At 36.9% G+C, this 20,979-nt stretch overlaps 1 protein-coding gene across 2 annotated transcripts in view; it reads right to left on the bottom strand.

The window, feature by feature from the left end:
- Window positions 1-20,979, bottom strand: part of ST18 (ST18 C2H2C-type zinc finger transcription factor) — a 168,524-nt gene that overhangs the window by 36,505 nt on the left and 111,040 nt on the right. For both annotated transcript variants that reach the window (XM_039703087.1, XM_039703086.1), the window contains exons 5-10: window positions 14,434-14,624; window positions 9,312-10,109; window positions 6,370-6,504; window positions 4,521-4,611; window positions 2,918-3,022; window positions 1,595-1,800 (exon numbers count right to left, since the gene is read on the bottom strand). In XM_039703087.1, coding sequence (XP_039559021.1) covers window positions 1,595-1,800; window positions 2,918-3,022; window positions 4,521-4,611; window positions 6,370-6,504; window positions 9,312-10,109; window positions 14,434-14,624 — 1,526 coding nt within the window. The remainder of the gene's footprint in view (window positions 1-1,594; window positions 1,801-2,917; window positions 3,023-4,520; window positions 4,612-6,369; window positions 6,505-9,311; window positions 10,110-14,433; window positions 14,625-20,979) is intronic.

Genomic DNA, 20,979 nt, shown 5'->3' with positions numbered 1-20,979 from the left:
ATGTTTTGTTAAAAAAAAAAGACCAAACAAGTTTACCAGTGCAGAATCTACAGAGGGCTAATGATGGGCTTTTGTCTGGCTACATATTTACATAGGACTCTGAACCCATCACTACATCATCAGCTTCTTATTGCCAACTTTTGTATACCTGAAGAGTTAAATCACTCACCAGCTCTTTTACTTTCACCTTTCCATTAAAATAATAGCTGCACATTGCAATCTTTGCAAGAACAACAGGCTGTAAACTTCAGCTCTGATATACATCATACATAAATTGCATATATGTGTATTTGCATTTGTATAAAAACATTTCAATCTTTTTTTTTTCCTTGCAATGAACCTGTGAAATAGACATACATCTGTGCAAAGAGACAGCTAATAGGGAATATTCAATTTTACAAACAAAATTGGAAAATCTGCCACCCAAGAAGCTGGCAATGCATATATTTGCTTTCATTTAAGCAAGCCTATTTTCCAGGTCAGATAAATATCTACTTTTCATTTGCAATTTTAAATAGAGTATTTGTATATATACACACAAAAGCCAGATACCTACAAACATATGTGTGGTTTTGTGTACTCAGACAGGTACACAAATAAATATAAAAATATACAAAATTTTATAAATATATAAAACATGTATAACATTTTATAAGATGCATATTATATTATAATAAACATATATGACTTTATTCATTTCATTAACAACATTTTTTGCTTTTCTGTTCACCTCATTACGAATGTTCTTCTTTGTTGGAGTAAGTGGGACAAAATTTGTTTTCCTATTTTATTTTCGTTTTTGTCATTAACAAAAGAAAAGTCAATTAAAAAGTCTTTTTTTCACATTGATCTGGATCTATTTTCTTCTGATCCCAGTCTCAGTGGATTGAAACATTTCTTTTGCATTTCCCTCATGGAAACAGAATTATTTGTTTCTTTAAAGTAAAGAATATTTTATAATGGCCAGTTCAATGGCAGAACCTTGCCGATGTTTCCTGTGCAGGTTCTGAAGAACATCTGCAATAAACTCTGAGTGTTTGCACTGTGGTATCTCATTTTTACAGAGTAGTGCCTCAGCAAATCTGTAAATTATGCAAGGAGAAGAATCTTGATAACAATTTTATGGGTATGACATTGTGCACTACATGTATGATGTAGTACAGAAATATTAGGTACCAAACCAAATTCAGCCCTGGCCTGGAGTTAATGTAGCTGGGGCACATGTTTATCTAGGTGGAATAATACCTGTATAGATTTACCTAAATGGTACTTGAAGTATCTTTGAAACCTAACTTGTTTGAAGAAGGTAACAGGTAAAATATAAAGCATTCCTTTTTACTCCTCTTTTCCACTGATAACTGCTTTTAAAAGAAGCATCAAAAAAGTAAACTTTGTAGTGATGATATTTAGTGTTTCAAAATTCTATGTTTCACAAATTAGTGATTCTATTTAACATTCTAGACACAAGTGATTAAAGATGGTTTCTACAGACCTTTATAGAATTCTAGAAGTTTGAAAGCAGAACAAGCAAAAAGGAAAAAAAATCATTGACATTTTGCTCCTTTTTCAAGAGAAAATTGAATTTTGAGCTTACATTCAAGAAACTGAGGTGTTTTTCGACCTTGTGACACAGGTGCTGTTGTGCGTTTGCCAAAGACTTGTGCATCAAAACTGGCATAATCAAATGGGACTTTCCCAAACTTCTCCTGTTCTTTTCCCAGGCTGCCTCTGGAGGAAGTCACTGGCTGTGAAGTTCTGTAACTGAACTGAGATAGCTCAGGTTGCTTTGCTAAATTTGTCCTGCAGAGAAGAGGAAAAGAATGAAGGAGAAAGACGAGAATGTCTTTTAATAACCTTGTCTTGAAAAATAGGATATGATTGCATCTCATAATCCAAAAGTGTGCTATTATCACATGCAAAACTTACTGGTGGATGTATACAAGAAATAAACAACATAAATGTGGCAGCTGACTAGTAGTCAAAAAGTACCTTGACTACTTCACAAACTAAAAGATGAGGACATAAAAAAAATGCAGCACTCTTTAATAGCAGTTTGTGCTACTTACAAGGAAGTTACTGACTTACTGCCCGATTGCCACTTCCTTTAGTTCTGAAAATTTGTCTGGATTTTTTTCTAGCTTTTAGTTTTTATGGGTCAGTACTGTTCTCACTTTACTGTGAATGAATATGGTATAAATATAATATAAGATGATCTGAAATAATTGCTTGCATTGTTTGGGAGGAACAAATGATTTATGGTGTGTTATTCCATTTAGTTAATGTTCAGTAACTACTTGTCTTTAGTAATTTCCTTAGGACTTTTCATATGTAGAGTTAAGGCACGTGCAGTTGGCAGACACATGGACATAATATTCTGTAATGGCTCTGAAGGAACCATTAGAGCTGATCATGTCAATAATCCACAAATTAAAGTGTCCCCAAATAGACCGGAATATAATAGGTTGTAATGGTCGTGGTGCCAATGATGTGCAAATTATGCATGTCTGTAGGGTCCATATAACAGACAAAATACAGTTGCACTAAAAAGTGTTTCTCCTTTTTGATGTCATTATATAAAATATGAATGAAAGTAATTAAACCAATAAACTAAAAATAAAGAAATTCTATGAATTGTTCTGATCAGGTCACTTGTTTGGAAGTAAAATTTAATAGGATATATTTGATTGCTTATCCAAAGATACGTCTCTCATCTTTAACGTCAGCCACGTGCAAAAGAACCAACAGAAAGATGGTGGTTTATTTTGAGAATCAGATAGTTTCGCAGAGGCTTGTCTTGGAAGACTGGGTAACCACTGAAGCCAAAATCTGAAGTGGGTGAAACATCTGAGAACCAGTCAACAGAGTTTGTGCATAAATAATAGTTTGTTTGGAGAAACTTGTTTGTGAAGGGTCCTACCTGTGAGTCTGATCATGGCACTGCCCAGCTTTTGGAGACTCGACCTGGTTCTTTTCCTGGGACATTGCCAGCTTTTCAGCTGCAGCAATTGGACAACCAGAAAGGCTGTTGAAAAGCAAAGGTGAACAGAAACAAGAAGAAAAATCATTGAAATTAATTATTGTGCAAAGGAGATGTGTGCTGTTTTTCTGTGGAAACCAGTGACTTTGATGGTCTGTGCACTTAAGGGAACTGCTGCTGCTATAGCCCAGATTCATCTGTTTTTCAATCCTTAATGCAAAACTGTGAAATCTGTGTATTTTAGGTGATATATCTGGAAACTGAATCATGTAGGAGTTTTCCACAGTTCAGCTTTGATGTTTTGTGTCTGGCAAGTCACTAGTAAATTTTTTGACAAATGACATTTACTTTATCAGCTAAACCATGCATATAAGCCTCCTGCTGATTAAAAGGAAAGTGAATTTGGGAAAAAAACCCAGGGATATATGAGAGACTGTTACCAAAGAACACATTTTATCATTTTGAGTTGTGCTAGCTTATATTTTCCTGTTTGTTTTATTAGATTAGAACATATTTTCTTATCCTATTCATGTGTTGCTCATGACACAGCTGATGTGCTGCAAAGATGACTAGGGATTTAAAACAGGAAAAACAAAGGAAAAATATCTGCTTGTGCATTATATATTCTTGTAAACAACTTCTCATATGTCTGATAAAGACTGACTTACTAATTTTAGTATTAATTATTAATTTAGTATGATAAACCTTAATTTTGGTGTAGTAGTAAATCAATCAATAAACAAAAAAACCCCCAAATCTCACAGAAATTCACATCAACAAAGAGAGCTGGTTTTGAAATTCTTATGTCCCAAGTCTGATTTTAAGATTGACATTATATTTTCCCAGAAGCACTATGATGGAATATACTGCTTCCAGCAGAAAACAGTACTGACAAGAGCTGTGCTGACAGCGATGGCTTGCTGGAGACAGAGAGTGGCTCTCTGCCTCACCTGCAGTCCAGCTGTGATTCTCCAGCTGCCTGTCTGGAAGTCTTTTCTCAATTTTACTTTCTCCCTGCAGGCAGCATGTTAAACAGACAGGAGTGTTCCAGGCCGAAAGATGGTATTCCTGAGGGTAATAAGTGGAGCTTTTAAACAGATTTAAAAATAGTTCACTTAAAATTTTCTGTTTTGCTAAAAGGGAATGTGCCCTGATTGGAAGTTCCTGTTGACAGCTAGCATGTAGTGAGGCAAAATAAATGGGTTTTGGTTTCCATTGGGTTTTCTAGTTGTAGCAATAATAATGCATTTTTTCATGCCTTCCCCTTGTACATGATGATTTTTCAATGTGAGGACTCTGCTGAAATTGTAGCTTTAAATCTCCTCTATGAAAATACTAGTGGAATTTGCCATCCTCTGTGCTGCAGCCATTTTTTATGTAATGGAATTAAACACAATTATTTGGTTATAAATAATAGAGGCTGCCCTTGCAGTTCATAGACACTCTTCAGTGTAGCACATAGCATCTAATTCCAAGATGTGCCTATCAATTTTCTCCCGAGTACGTGTTAGGTTTTAAGTGGACAGGAATTTTTCTGATCTACCTTCGGTGTGTGTTGCGATTGCTGTTGACATGTCCTCTTCCAGTGCATCCTGGGGTGGGACACTTTAAAACATTTTCATGCATGGCAAGAACTAAACAGAAATTAAAAAAAAAAAAGTTGATAATAAAATGCATCAATTAAAAACACATATCTTTAAAAAAATTAACATATCCTCTTTGAACTCAGATTCTCAATTCTTTCACATATTTATCACAAAAGAATAGGGGAAGCAAAGGACCTACAACAACACAGTGACCATGGTGCCTCCAGCATAGACCAGTTTATTTCTATCTGGCAGTGGTGAGGCTTCCCACATGCACAAAATTCTTTATACGGGCTTCAAAAGAACATAAGTGGAAGTCAGCAAAGATGTTAAATCATGAAGCCCTTTAAACACCACTAACACAGGAAAAGGCAGGTGATAGAGGAGCCCTGAGCCACACAGTCCATGTTCCACGGAGATGCTTTCCTTCTCTGTCCCAGGGAAGGAAAGCTTTTGAGTATAGGAAGGCTGTTTATACATTTATCAGATATTTTGACTATGTCCCTTTGAACATTTCAACTTCTGGTCATCTGAGCTGTGCTGAAACTCCCTTGGACCTATCAGTAATGGTTCCAAGCATCAGCTTACACTCTTAGCAGCAATTACAACCTCTTGCCTGTACATTTCTAATGCCCCTGGATGTGGATCACCTTTGCTAAAACTGACAGATACGTCCATGTTAAACATTAAACATCTTACAGTGTTTCACAAAAGCTGACTGTTCATTCCACAGGTTTGTTCCGCCAGGAACCAAATTCTAACTTCTTTTTTTTTTTTTTTTTTCTTTTTCCCCATCAGGACAGAGCACATCTAATTGGAAATGTGATCATTAACAAGGACTTGTTAATTTTAAGTTTTTAGGAAGTTAATGTTGCTAAGGACTTCCAAATGCAGACTGCTTAATTCAGCAGATGTTTCCATGAATACAGTTTAGTACCAGATTTAAAAAAAAGGGAGAGCTACAGTTAGGAAGAGGATTTTGGTAAAGTGCAAATATCCTTTTAATTTGTTGTTATGCATACCACCACAAAGAACAATCTGACTAACTAGGTTGTTTAAGAAGAGAGTTTCACATTAAGTTTTTGGCTTATTATGCAGCATTTCATTACATCATGTTGCGGGATTACACACACACACACACACACACACACACACACACACAGAGGAAAGCCTATGTAATCAGAGCAGCACAATTAGAAATAAGCAGGGAAATTCAGGCTAGACTGGGCAAAAAAGGGTTAGTGTGATACTGTCACAAGACAGGGACCTGCTGTGGACCAGCGCTGGGATGTACTGATGGAAATAACCTTTTTGAGCTCAGCAGCAAGGGGGATGCTAAAAACATCTCTACATAAGCATGCCCAGGCCTCTCATCTGCTGGCAATGAGAGCCAGCAGCCTCCGTGTGCGCCTGCGGCAAATGAGGCCGCGGCTCTGGAGCAAGCAGGCCATCTCTGTGCCTCAGCAAAGGTGTGAGCGAGCAACATCTTGAAGATTCATGGGACTACAGCATGCAGGTCTGCTGGCAGTGTGGGGATAGGTTGTCTGATCTTGTTCTTCCCAGGCTGCCTAAGGAGCCTGCTGCTGTTTGCAACGATGCTGGTGAGGAGCGCTTGGGCTGCACAAGGGTGGGAAGCGGGGCTGTGCTATGAGCTAAGGGCAAAGAAGGTGTGATGGCTTCTTCCCCAGTCTCATCCTGCTATCTCATGCAGAAAAGAGGGGATTCTTCTCCAGCATAGGCACACACTACCCACAATACTGAGACAGATCCAGTTGTTATTCTGGACTGCAGGGTGGTGATACTCACTTTCTAGTGGCACTCTAACTTTATGTGGACAGCCTGAGAGACTGCGGTGGTGAGGGTACAGACCAGTCACATGCCCTGTGCCATCACATCCTGGGATGGGGCATTTGGTTTCTCTCTTTTCAGGCCTGGGTGAATCTGCAGAGAAATCAGATTAAGATTTTGTTTGGGTTTAGCCCTTGTCTGTGCTCAGCTAAGTGATCCTAACAGTACAATATTCTCAATTTTATATTTCAGACTTAATTCCTGTCCAAAGTTTTAACAGGGACATCACTTCAGGTTTTCACACTGCGTCCTTTAAACAATGATTTCCTTCTCCCAATATGCCATTTATGTGCTAAATTATATAGCTTTAGGATTGCAGTATCATTTATTCCATTCAGAGCCTCTAACAGGACAGAAGCCACAATCCAATAAGCCAGAAAACTGGCAGCATGAGCCAACAGCAAGATCTACAAAGGAATAAATAAAAAAAGGAGAAACAATCTTTTGCTCTGTTAATGTCAGACTCCAGGAAGCTGGGACAACCAAATAAAAGCTGAGGTGTGAAACAAATAAACAAACAAACAAAAAGCATTTCAACCAGAAGCCATTCCTTAAATATCACAGATCTCTAGGCTGTAGGTTCTTTGTTAGGAAACTGAATACATGCCACTTTACATTTGAGAGGCAAGGCAAGCAGCTCCCTCTGGTACACATGGCAATGCTGCTTTGTGGAGCAGCCCACAAAGACACTGAAAACATGGAGCAGCCGATACCCTTTCAAAGGTGAGGTCTCAGCCCAGCCCCACTGCTACCACTCTGTAACAGCCTCACAATTTCTGCTTCAAGCACCTAGAATTTTGCAAGAAGCACTGGTCAGAAAACCTTTATTTGATTTCCAATGCAGGATCAAAAGTCTGGGCGAGAAAGGAATGATTTCTGGTCCAGAAATTCTCTTGTGAGAAATCTGGAGGAAGTGGCCGCATAAATTGCTGAGGATGGTTTTAGCTCCATCTGTGATTGGCTGCCAACAGCATTTGGAGCTGGGGGAGCAAACAGCTGCAGCCAGCACAGGGAGCTGCCTCCTTCAAGCTCATTTTTTCTGGACTATGAGGTAGGGTGCTTAGGGACAGAATCACCAGGGACAGCTGAGGGTTAAACTTCCTGGCAAGTTTTTAGATTAATAAAAAATAAATAAATAGGAAGGAAAGCAAATAGACTCGGCATCATCAGGAGACCACATGCTTTTTAGAATCACTGCAAATGGAAAGTGCTGCAATAGTGAGCAGAAAATAAAGAGGGACCCAGAAATATGATTTAGTGTTTTCTCTGGTAATTGGAAAGGTTTATCATTAATAGATTTTTTTCTGATCTCGCATCCAAGAGTGAAAATTAAGAGCTGATGGATTTGATGGTAGATTTTTTAGAAATAAAACCCAGTTAATTATATAAAGTGGCAAAATTATGTGCCCAATACAACATTGACTACAATCATGGTGTTTATACAACCCGAACAGAGCCTGGTATGTTTCTCCATGGGTATTACCTCTGAACTCACCTGGAAACCACAGCTAATGATAATATGAGGTAAATCAGGAAGGGATAGATTCTGCCATTTTAACATCGCTGCTCTTTCCTATGTGTGCTGGGAGAAAGTCACATTGCCACCAATGTGAGCCTGGTGAATACAGCTGCTCTCAGGGCAGGAAAAGATATTTAAAAAGTTCCTGCATATGCCAAAGTCATCTGAGCAAATAAAGGTTCACGTAGTTGAATAACAAGGTAGATTAATACCATACATGCACAACTTAAGACATGCTAATAAAAACACTGCTTGAGACACAAAAATGAGATGTCTGCATTTTCTTCCCTAATACTGTACGAAATATTTTATAGTTGCATCTCCTAAAAATGCCTGTCAGCTCTCTTTCACACTAAATGCTTTAGATAAGTAAATTACTATAATATTTACAATGTCCACAGAGACTACTCTAAAGTTACATTAGAAATACCAAAGTAAATCATTTATCAGAAGCAGAAATAGCATCAGTGCTAGGGTGACCTCGGGATGTTTGCAAGGCCAAAAGGAAAAGTCAAAGGACAGATGAATGTATTGTTACTTACTACAGACGGGAGTGTGCTTATAAAATGACATCTCTTGATGTTTTGTAATTATCCTCAATTGAGGAGTTTCATACAAGACAGCCCAGATTATAAATCAAACAAATCAAACCCAAATCTTTTAAGTCTCCACTTCTGGAAGCCTGATTAAGTGATAAAAATTGAATTATGTTCCTACAGGTTTGTGGGAGATCACAAACCCTCAGAAACAATAAAGATTTTGGAATTTACTGGTGTTTCTGCTGATGGCAAATGAGTCAGAAGAGCATGGCTTGTGCTTTCCTGGCTCAGAAGTGCTGGATATAGAAAAATGTAATGCTGATTGGTGTAATAGTGATTGATACTAATATACTAATACTATGCTTATACATGACTATACTATACTCTGCTTGATACTAATGAAGTAGACTGAACTCTGAAAACACATGGCTTAGGAATTAGGTAATATCTTTGGGAGACACCAATTTTTCACCCTAAACTTGCCCTTGAGAACTGTTTTAACACCTTGTCTTTTGGCTGCTGAAACTTTGGAGGTTTATATTAGCACCCTACAGAGGAGGAAGCAGAGGAGGAGAAAAAGGAGGAGAAGGAATGTCATTGCCAGCTATGCAGGCCTTTTAGTACCCATTACTGATGATTTCACATAGCAGTTTGGCAGGAAGCCAAGTACCTAGCGTTTAACCTGGTTAGACGTGAGGCACTAGTGTGAAGGTACATAATTAACAAAATTACCAGCTAAATTCCAGATTCTTTACTGTTGCTATAAAACCCAGCTCAGAATCCTCTATCAGTCACGGGACAAATGCTTAAGCCACCAAGAAGAGCCAAAAATACTTCCTTACGTTTGCTGCTAAATATCTGTCTCCCACCAATGTCAATAACTTTGGTTTGTCTCCTTTCCCCTGCTAGATGCTCCAGAAGAAACCTATCCAGTTCCTTGTAGGTGCTGTGAAACACATGCCCTTGCTCTGCCTGCAGAGCGATTGCTTGCTCTAGCAAACTCAAGTTCCCTTTTGTTTTGTCCAGCTCAACTGACACGTCTGTGGTTTCTGACAGGCACTCGTTGTCGTCTTCTTCACTTTCAGGGAAGAGATTCTGAATTCTCTTCTCGAAGGGATCAGAGTGAGGCTCCTGGGGTGCTCTTAGCTCTGTTTCTGAGTCACAGAGTGTTTCACAAGGACCATATTCGACCTCTTCCTTCTTAATTTCTGGGACTTCCAGGATGCTGGGTTGATTACACTCTACAATATATTTTTGAGTTACATGGGGCTTTACATTAGTTTCTTCTGAGAAATTTGAAGAGCTATCCCACTCGTTGTCCATAATTTCAGAGTTACTTTCATTTTCCTCAGATGAACAGTATTTTGGGTCAGAGATAGCAGTCTTTTCCTTTCCTTCAGCTGAACTAATCAGGTAACATTCATCAGCGTCATCACTTTCTGTTTTTAATGATTGAATGCCACTATCATTTAGATTTTCTGCCACTGTTTGACTGGGTGCATCTTTTGCTACTTTTCCCATGTTCATCAAAGATTTGGCCACAGCATCTTGATAGCTGGAGTAGCTGTCTTTTCTTTGACTGGAATGTTCTTGCCCACCCAAGTGAGGGGTTTCCTCAGATGATTTTGTAGTACTCTCCTCTGTATGAGAGAAATAGGTAAGAGAAATATGTAAGAATAACTATTTTTTGCATCTTGTTGAAGTGACATGAAGATATTGACTTACCATTGCTGTTTCATTACTCAGAAAGGTACTCTGAAATTACTGAATTCACACCAAGGATCTGCTTGAAATGACTACTTGTAGCATGATGACAAACCCTTCTAAAATGATATATACTTTATGTTATAGTTCCAGAGCTATATGAAAAAAAATTAAAAATTATTTCCCATTTCTCACTGATGGTGAAAACATGTATTTTCTTAGGACATATGCACATGCATACGCAGTCACATACATGTATGTAAATAGAATGTGCCATACATTGATATTACATATATACATACAATCTATATAATATCTGTATGTGTATATATATGTGTGTGTGTATACAAGCACACAAACACATTTTAAAATTACTCTGATCTATTTTCACTTTTATTTCATCTAACATTCCCAAATATTTTCTCAAAATAAGCCCTAATTACTTTGCCTGTCACCCCAGATCCCATGAAAGACCTTGATGGAAAAATCCTCAATGCTTCACAAAGGGCAAGCTCCTGGTCAGCATTGAAATTGCCACACTAAGTGATAGATCAGGTCATGCACAGGCAAACAGAAGTGGTTGTTATGTACAGACTCATAAAGGACTTGTTAAAGACACCACTGAAATGCATCCTGTCTTTATAAACATCTTTCTTCAGAAGAAAAGCAGCAGCCAGCAGGTAATAAAGGCTGCATGTAGGAGAGGTTGTCAGTGTGGAAGACAATATGCCTTTTGTATCTCATTTAATTTTTTATAAACATTTCCTCTGACAAGGACACTCAAAAATACATCTCCATCATCTTCCTTTCTGGTAATTATCTCTCTAAAATCAACACTGGTTTTGCCAGGATCAAGTAAATATTGCCATAGTAACTAAAAGCATTTTTGGATGAAGGGAAGAATTTAGTCACAACACTAGCCCCTTCAATAATGCTGATTATAGGGTACATTCTTTTGTTGGGATCTATTCAACATAAACTGAAAAATTTAACATTTTACTTCCTAGAAAGGAGGATGAATAAACAAGCATAGACTATTTCATAAGATGTGTCTGTCCTTTCCTGAATCAGAAGAACTCCAGGTTTAAATAATAAATTAAGCATAGCCTAAAATGCAAATGAAGTTTCTCTCAATAACACAGTGAGCTATTAAGAGAAAGTGTAAAGGGTTATGATAATTTTAAAGTATTATGAACTACAGAAAACAAATAAAAAGCATTTTCAGTGAATATGTCCAATTCATTGAACTATTCTCTCAATCCACTTAACTACCCACATGTGTACAATAATGATTTATAGACATTATACCTAATTATGCATATTTGGGCTGTGTTAGAGTGCCTAACAAAAGCTCTAGAAAGCAACAATTACCTCTGTTGCTTAGCTACATAGTTTAAAATATTCCTATTAAGTGCAGATTATTGTGGAGGGGAAAAGGGGGACAAAAATGCACATGTGCACCACAATGCATTTCACTTTACTGCTGCCAAACTGTTAGCATTTTGGGTCATTTCCAGTTTACATAATTGTTTGGTTCAACTGTTTGTTATATGTTAAAAGAAAATATTGATTAATTCTTATTCTTCTTCAGAAAATTGGACTCATGCAGGGAGAGGTGGCCTTGTGCACTGTGTGCATAAAGTTGTATTTAAAGAAGTGTCTGTAAACCTTCGTGTAACTTTTTAGCAGCTGGTCTAACACCACACACATTGCAGTGTTCTGAACAAAGTATGCCATCTTTTCACATCTCAGCAAGTAAGAATGATGATTTGGCTCTATAGCTAACTTTAGTCAAATGGGTTTCCATTATTTGCTCTTCTGCCATTTGGAAAATAACAGAATCCCATCAGTGGGTAATTTCAAAAAGTAACAAGATCGATCTTAAAAGAAATCTCCTGCCCATCAAAAGAAAACAGATCAAACAAAATGTTCAATGGTAAAATGTTTTTTTCAGTTATTTTTATGTGTGAAAGTGGAAAAATAATATAAGTTCATGATAAAATTTTTTTGTTTCTTAAATAATCAGCAATTTTTAAAGCAATCTTTAAAAATTTGTTGTTGAATCAGTCTTAATGGTTCAGCTGTCCCAGCTTTGCTTTTTACATCTACAGGCTGTAAATTTACTTTTAAAATAATCAAAACTCAGCTTAGTTTACAGTTGCATCAATCCATGAACTGAATCATTAACTGATCAACTGAAAAGAATCATGAGTTCATAGTAAAGCGAGCAATATTACTCTAAGAAATCCCAAGTACCTACATACACAGACCAAATGTATGATTCAGTAGACCAAATGTATGATTCAGTGAAGTTTGTTTTGTAGCTGGTAAAATTTATGCAAAAGATGCAGGTTGTATTATCATTGAACAAGCAGGTTGGAATATATCATGTTGGTATCAAATAAATCTTTTCAAAATCAAGTGGGATTTTTTGATTTGGCTGAAGGGTATGGTTTCCCTACTTTTTTATCAATGGATCTGGCCCAATACTTGCCCCTTTTTAAAAAGAGAACCTTAAAAAGTTAAATAACTTAGGTTTGTGCCACAGTCTACCTTTACACCCATCATAGCAATTTCCCTTCATCGAGTTCTTCAAGATGTGCACAGAACAGAAAAAGGGGAAGAAAAAAGATGTTGCTGAGTACAACTCTGAATGGTCAGGAACCAGGCTGAATCAACACAAAAAAATTAGCTAAAATCCAAATATCTAAAAAAAAACTAAAAAAGTTAAAACAAGCAATAACAAAACTCCAAGACAGGAACCATACAAGACCTCTTATTCCAACAGATTTCCTTCTGGTGTTAGGAGCTCGAAACACTCCTGCAACCTGAACAGGCACCGAGAGGTATGGGATTTTTTAATTGATTAATTTTTCTTAAAAATGTCACCCAAAAGACAGAGACATTGTATATCACCTTGCTAATTAATGATCTGTTTGAAGATGGATCTACCTTCTAGACTTTCACAGCAATGGGATGCAGACCTTTAGAAAAATCTCCTCCTAGAAGATTTAGAAGTGACAGATGACTGAAAACTTTGCTGTTACAGAAATGCCACAAAGACCTTCACTGATTTTGGTGGAATGAGGATTTGACTCTTTAATATGAAAGACATTCTTCCTCTTCTTTGTGTTTAAAGTAATCATATGTATAAAGTTTGTGGGGTTTGTTTTGTTTTTAGGGATTTCAATTTAGAGTGGATATAAAAAAAAACCAAACTAATCTCAGATCATTGTCAAATAATACCGCAGGCTGGAAGGGACCTTAAAAGACCATCTAGGTCCAGTCTTTTGTGGTAAAGGGATCCTAGATGACGTAATCGACCACCCTATCCTTCAAAAACTATTGATAAGAATAAACTGTGTGGAAAATAAATTATCTTTTAATTCTTATAGCAACCAGCAAATGAGTGACATTTAAGTTCATTCAGTTTATATATTAGCTATGATTACTAATTTCCCAGGGCCAGATCACATTTCTTTTATTTTAACCTTTGCTGTGTGCAGGTGACTGCTAATGTCTTCCTGATATCTTCCATTGATATCTTCTCGCTTGTCTGATTAACTGTTTTGGCAGGACTTCTTGAACAAATATGTGAAAAAATAATTTGGTTTCAGACTTTTTGTTCAACTTGAATATATATATAGATAAATATATATAAAGTATTAGAAAGGAGCAGTAATCAAATCCTACTGTGGCTATATCTTTCTGTCCCCCATCCTTGTCCATATTTCCAGCATACACATTGCAGAAGCTGCTATAAATTGTTGGATGTGTTTGGCTTACCAGTGTTGGAATAACAGGTATAAAAGTGCTGAGTCTAATAATCGTGTTAAACAGAACACACACAGCAGTCACACGCATGAAATTGCTTTACTAAATGTTATAGTCAACAATGTTTTGCTAAGCATTATTTTTCCCTCCTAAGAGCTCTATATATTCCAGAGAAAATCTGCTCTTCAGAAACGTGTGGGATGGTGGAGGGCTTAAGCTTGTTCTTTCACAGAGGTAGTGGAGAAGCAGATGCTGCTCCATATGTGACCTGCTGCAGTAGTTGTCTCTGTGTGACCTGCAAGGCATTTATTAGACCCCAGGAGAAGTTATTGTACAAAATAAATGGAAGTATTATGGTTAAACCTGGACAGAAAAGCACCATTAAAACTCTTAGAAGTCAAACATGCCTTGCATCCTCTTTCAAAATACCATTTTTTTATCTCCCTTCTTGTGGAATTCAACATCAAGTGGAGTTCAAGCAACTACCTGGAGTTGAGCTGCTTTCGAGGACACTGATATCTTCCTGTAGCTCTGTCCTGTCTTCATTTTCTTCTTTGCATTCCAAGCTGGGGCTGTAGTGGCGGGGTTTCATTAACAGGGACTTCCTTTTGTTGACAGGAACGCCTGATATCTGATCTTCAGCTTTTCTCTTCTTGGCCATGGAGCATTTGTAGGCACTGAAACGGTCAATTGCCAGGGACAGAGAAAAAATGGGAGAAGTGAGGAGCAAACAGTTTTAAAAATAACACCACTCTATAGTTTAATTTGAAGTATAAAAGTGAGAATTGACAAAATGTTAAATCACTTGCAGTTTCAGCAAATTATGTCTAGCAGATATTTAATTTTAGCTCAGGTACTGAAAGTCCAGGCCACAGGCAAGTCCTGTTTCTTTTCAGTGGTGCCAAAATCTTTTTGGGGGAAGGGGAATGAGGAGTAAGAGAAAACCAAAAAAATCCATAACCCAGAAACTTTAAGGAAAGGATAGACAAAATTGTAGCCCATGTTGATAATCCAGGAAAACAGCTATAGGGAAAACTATACCACCACTTGTATTACAAAACCCTGAGCCTTTGGTCCTTAACCTTCACATCAGTATGAACGTCCAAGTACGCACGTGGAGTTCAACAGCATAAAACTTGTGAGAAACACACTGTACATTGATAATGTTGTGCAACACAGTTCTCTCTTTCAATATTAGTCCTGAGCATTGGTTTCATTTAATTTACTCCAGCCATAAGAACCTGGTTTAAGCTATACAGTTCTCTGTAAAGACGATGAAAAAAGGCTCCTGCAAAGGGCTATTCATCTCACTTGAAGCTACTTCTATGTGGTAAAAGGGGGAGCTATCCCTGGGAAAGGTCTTATCCAGTTCAGATGCCTAACTTTCAGATGAGTGACAGGAGGAGGAATGGCAGGAATTTAGAAAGGAAGATCTTTAGCAGGTTTAATATACTTTTTTCAGCTCCTAATAGACCCATATAATGATCTGAATATTCACTTGGTTCTAAAGTTATTCCACCTAACCTTTGTCACTGTACAAAACTCGATGGCATGTAGGTGTTACAACATAAGACACTTGCCCAAAGAGGCTGGAATCTTCAGCATTCTTTTCTTAATAATTTTTCATGTAAGTGATTTGACATGATTTTATTTTTCTCTCTCACAGTATACTAAGAAATTTTTTGTGGTATGAATAATACTGCTCATATTATATCTGTCAGAGAGGAGAAAACTGCATATATGGATCTGTGTAATCCACTCAATGGTTTCTCCACCTTAGGTACCCCCAGGGTGCGTTACAAATCTGCACACTGCCCTCAGGTGATGGATTTTGCATTTGGCTCACTGACTTAGCTGCAAGATTTGCAAGAAAAATCCATGTATGAAGAGAACTCCTATTGGTTACACATATAACAAGCTCAACAACATAACTCATCCTCCCAAGGTATCTTATGTGCACTAAATTGGCTCAGGTTCCGATTGTTTTGGATGAAAGCATGTGACTAACTTGAATTTTTTGTTTAAAAAAAAAAAAAAAACAAAAACAAAAACAAAAAAACCCCAAACCGCATTTTTTGGCTAAGCACATTCTGGCAATCCCTCATTGCAATCATAAAGGACAAGTAAATACAAAGATCTGCATTTTAGGGGGAATGGTAAAGTTTCATCATATACATCTCAAACACTAGATATTCTTGATCTTCTGAAGGCTAAAACACTATGGGCATCTGGAATCCAGGAATATGGGATGGTAAGCATATGCTGTAGTTGAATAAGATATGGCTTCTGTGTTATTTCTCTATTTATGAATAGAGGATAACATGAATGTCATAATAAAGGTCAGAACCAAAATAGTATTAGTGTACCTCTGGAAATAATGCCCATATAACAGATATCAGAGGTGGATGCAGTGTCAAAAAATATGCATAATTTGATTCTAAGGAAATACAGTTACTTAGTTCATATTTGTGAATGGGATTTCATACCAGTCATATTGTGCCAGGAAAATTGAATAATAGACGGATGTTTGAAATCCCTTCCTACACAATTGTTTTTATCAACCAAAACCTTCACTAGGTGTGCTTTTGATGTCTCTCATTTATTTGTCAAATTAACCTTCAATAGCTTCTGTGAAAGTGTTTAAGATATGTTGAATTTCCAGTGTTTAATTCCCCTTTGACAAAACTACAGCTGTTTCTTACACCAGAATAATTAATAAATTTTTTTGGAACAGGAGATCCAATTGGATCATGCAATATGCCCTCCTGTGCAACACAGGTCACAGAACTTCATCTATTTATTCAGCCTTAACCCTATAATTTGTCTGAGTGTTGTCAAGATTTGACTAACCTCAAGTTAAGGGAAAACATGTCAATGTGGTAAATTCGTTGCTCACTGACTGCAGTCTTTTTCTAGTAACATAATATTACATATCCCACGTTGTGGACTGGCATAACACTTACTCAACACGTTAGTTTTTCACCACAGTGGAAAAGGGAATCAAACTCAAATGTCAGCAGACCACAGCCAAGAGCAGCGTGGGAGTGCTTCTGCCCCCTGGCACCTGCAGATCTGCTCTGGGAAGTGAGAGCACACGAATCCCACCTAACAGATCCACCACAGTTTACAGCAGTAAATCAAAAGCTGCTGCATCAAAGCTGGGACAAGAGGCCCACAGATCCCTGGGAGCACACTGTTAGAAAATTTCTTCTCTACAAAAGACTGATGCATTAGCTTGTCCTTGTATCATTTTCTGTACACGAGCTGTCACTCATTCAGATTTTCTCCACAGGTCCCACAATTTTTTAAAAACACAGAAAATTCAACTATTAGTAAAATCATTCCTGACACCATTTTGATTACAGGAAGTTGACAAACATAGTTGTCACTTATTTCCTAGGAAATTTAAATTGCTCTCCATTCTCCAGGAAGAGATTTTTCAGCCCTTGCTTTTGCTGATGGTCCTTTAAACTGCTGGTTTTGAGTTTTAATTGGAATCTATTAGTTTGCAGGAACCAGTTTAAGGTTCTATCACATCAGAAATTCCTCTCCTTTTCTACCTTACAGTGCTTAAAATGAAAAATTTAAATAAAAGCAGAAAAAAATATTAACAACTGGCAGCTTTTTCAAATACACGTGATTTGCTAAGGTTTTGATAATGGAAAACAGGAATTTCAGTACTATGAAAATAATATATTTATGCCTTTGTAATATTCATGTCATGCCAATTTCACCTTTGTCATTAAAAGTTTCTGTTTCTCTCTTACCCTTGTGTGCATTCATACACAGACTCACATGTAGGTTATCACTGATTTGTCAAGCTGTACTTTGTCAAGTGGTAAACCTATAATTTAGTTTCTCTATTACTCATCTCTTAAATTCAACATCTAATAGTTTTGTTGCTATTTCTCAATGGCCTGCTTGTTGTCATGGAACACTGATTCAGCTGTCAAGGTTATTTGGTAATCCAAGGCTCATAAAACAGGAGAAGCTCTTTTTGTTATGAGCCCAAAGCCAATACATAGTTGAGGGGTTTTTTTCCAGTTTAACTGCGCTTAAAATTTATGGGTAAAAAATCATGTCTGTATTATCTAGAATGAGCAAAGTTTTTATTATATCTTTTTCAGTCAATGATTCAGTTACCAAAACCTGTATTGTGTCAATTATCATAGTATGAGTCAAGAAGTTAAAATCTATTACATTTAGGACCTTTCTGCATATACTGAAAAAAGCTCCAAGATAAATCATTCATAGATATTTTATACCTAAAAAAATTTTGGGGGAATTTAATTGGTCATTCTCTTTCCTTTATTTCTTTTCAGATCACGTCTTGCAGACACAGGCAGTATACAGGCAGTACTGCCCATTGGATCCCCACCACAAAAAAAGTCTCAGAAGAAATAAATGCTTTAAGCAGTCCCAAACAAATAAAACTTTTCTTAAAAACTGGCCCTGTTTCGTTTTTTGTTATTTGTTTCTGGGGGTTTTTTTGTAGTTTGTTTGTTTTGTTGATTTTTTGTTTGTCTGGGGTTTTTTCTTTGGTTTTTTTTGTGGGTTTTTTTTTGTGGGGGGAGTTTTTTGGGAGTGTTTTCTGGGGTTTTTTGGTGTTTTTTCTTGTAATTGGTTCATCTAAGTGATGTATTTGTCAAGCCTTCAACCTGGCCTTTAACCATTTTGTAGCCAGCAAGGATTTGTTGTAGTTAATCTGCTGGCAAGGCTTCCAGATCTCTGAGGATTTTTTCTTATTCACAGTAGCCTGCAGATTGGCAAAGCATGAAGACAGAGCAAAGAATTGCCATAGTTGGTAAAACTAGGGGTACATTCAGCCTGAAAACTGGTGTTTAATATGCTGTAATGGATGCCATATAAAACAGTGGGGCCAGAACGCACCACATCTCATGTACACTTCTTAGATTCAAGAGAGAAAATAAGCGCTTTTGAATATCAAGGCACTTATATTTATTTTCTACTACTATGTAAGGATCCCATACCTTATGTGAGTTTGTGCAAGAAAACTTAGTGGAACTTTTTAGTTGTGGAGAAAAGAATTTTAAATTAATAACATGAACTGGTGTTTGACTCTTTGCCTAACTACTGCATTACAATTAAAGGAGACAGCATCTTCTGATGTGCAGAAGCATTTGACTTCACACTAGTATTTACACAGAGGAACGAGGTCTAACTATTCCTTAATCATATTGTGGTTAAAGATATTGCCAGATGCATTAGACCTTAATTAGGTTTTGGTTTTTTTCTCAAACTTTCAGATGCCCTAAGACAATGTAGTCAAATACTACATTTTCCTGACAGGAGGGAAGAATTGCTGTTTGAAAATTTAGGGACACTTGCCACTCAAAGATGAAGCAGTAACATACAATGTCTGTCGTGGTTGGGCTTTCTTCTAAGAATTTTAAGAATCAGAAGTATCTAAGGAGGATACATTTTGAACACCTCCCCATCTTAGTCTCTCTTTTATATCAATTCGTTTTCTAAACCACAGATTCACTGGATTTTGTCTAATTCTTTAGCACAATTGCTTCCTAGGGTTTAGGCTACAGCAGTGAAAATATCAGATCATCTAAAATCACTCAAAGAAAAACTTTGAGTTCTTCATAAGCTGATGACAATTAGAAGAATTTACTAGCACTGGATACAGAAAGGGGACGATCTGCTCCTAGGATGGATTGCATATCAGTTCAGGTTTCATTTCTGATGTAATTTACATCAGCTATCAATGACAGAGGTTCACGAAAGGAGCTGTAATGTCAGAGTTCAAAAAAGAGTGCTGGTAGCCTCATCACTGCAATTGAAAACCCAAACAGGTGTTGCTAATTACAGTAACTTCAGAGGGACAACAGAGGCTGGGAAGGGAGAGAGTTGCTATGACTCAGTGGTTTGTCTTCACATTAAAACAGATTTATATTCCACTTTCTTAATTAACTCTCATTGTTTGTGAAGAGTGTATGTAAATCGTGTAGCTCAGTGAGAGTGAAAGTGTTGTCAGCTCAGGTTTCTCTAAAAAGGATAATAGACAGAAAGATGGTATTAACAGTTTCAAGAAGTCAGAGTCTCCACAGAAAGTCTGAAAATCCACAGCTTAGGGTGGTGTTTTCAATGCCATGATATTGCTTACTGAATATGAAAGAATTCACAAAATCTAACTGTATACAAAATCAGATCCTAGCTTCAGAAAACTAGATACAAGAGACTTTAAAAAACACAGATTGGTCATGGATTATATATATATATATGTGTGTGTGTGTGTGTGTGTTAAAAATTATAAATATTTGAATATTTTCTAAAAGAAAGAAAGAAAAATGCATCACTTTTAATCATGGACACTAAATTTACAAGGTTTATAGACACTTGGAAAAAATGACAGCTAAACAGTAATTCTGCTTACTCTATCCCACTCTAAAATCCATATATTTGCTGGATTTAAAATTAAGAAAATTTTCTCAAAGCATATAAAGAAAACTATTTGTGTAATAAAGATGGATTTCTTGACCCATTCATTTTATATTTTTTAAGATATTTGATGAGATGCTTTTCATAAGTGAGAATGTCAGTTAAGAAAAGGCTGTAATGGCTTCAACCCATTTGTGTACCCTTCAACTCTCAATCTCAGAAGGATTTGTCTTTCAGTATCTCCTCTTTTGTCTGCTGTATGGATTATTAAAAATGTTAATTCATTATGTTAGGATTTCTACTGCACTGCGTTCTGATGTTCCATCCTACAATGAATTTTCCAATTCCAAATTGGAAATCAACGCAATATGAAACTCTGCTTACAGAGGTTTTGTATGTCCATGAATTTATCCCTCAATAGTGGAATATGATGGAGCAAGGGATAAAAGAAATCACCATTCTACCTACTTAAAATAAGTATAGTAGGGTTGGTGAACTGTCAGGTGATGGAAAATTGCCAATGTCCATAAACAACTGTTTGATTTGCAAGTTATAGGTAGTCACACATCCACTACCTGAAGAACCTCAAGTAAGACTTTGACTGGCAGCTGAGAAAATTGCCAT

This window comes from Passer montanus, unplaced genomic scaffold (assembly GCF_014805655.1).
Source record: "Passer montanus isolate IOZ18808 unplaced genomic scaffold, ASM1480565v1 scaffold16, whole genome shotgun sequence".
Classification (NCBI taxonomy): Eukaryota; Metazoa; Chordata; class Aves; order Passeriformes; family Passeridae; genus Passer; species Passer montanus.
This window is presented reverse-complemented; position numbering and strand designations above follow the sequence as displayed.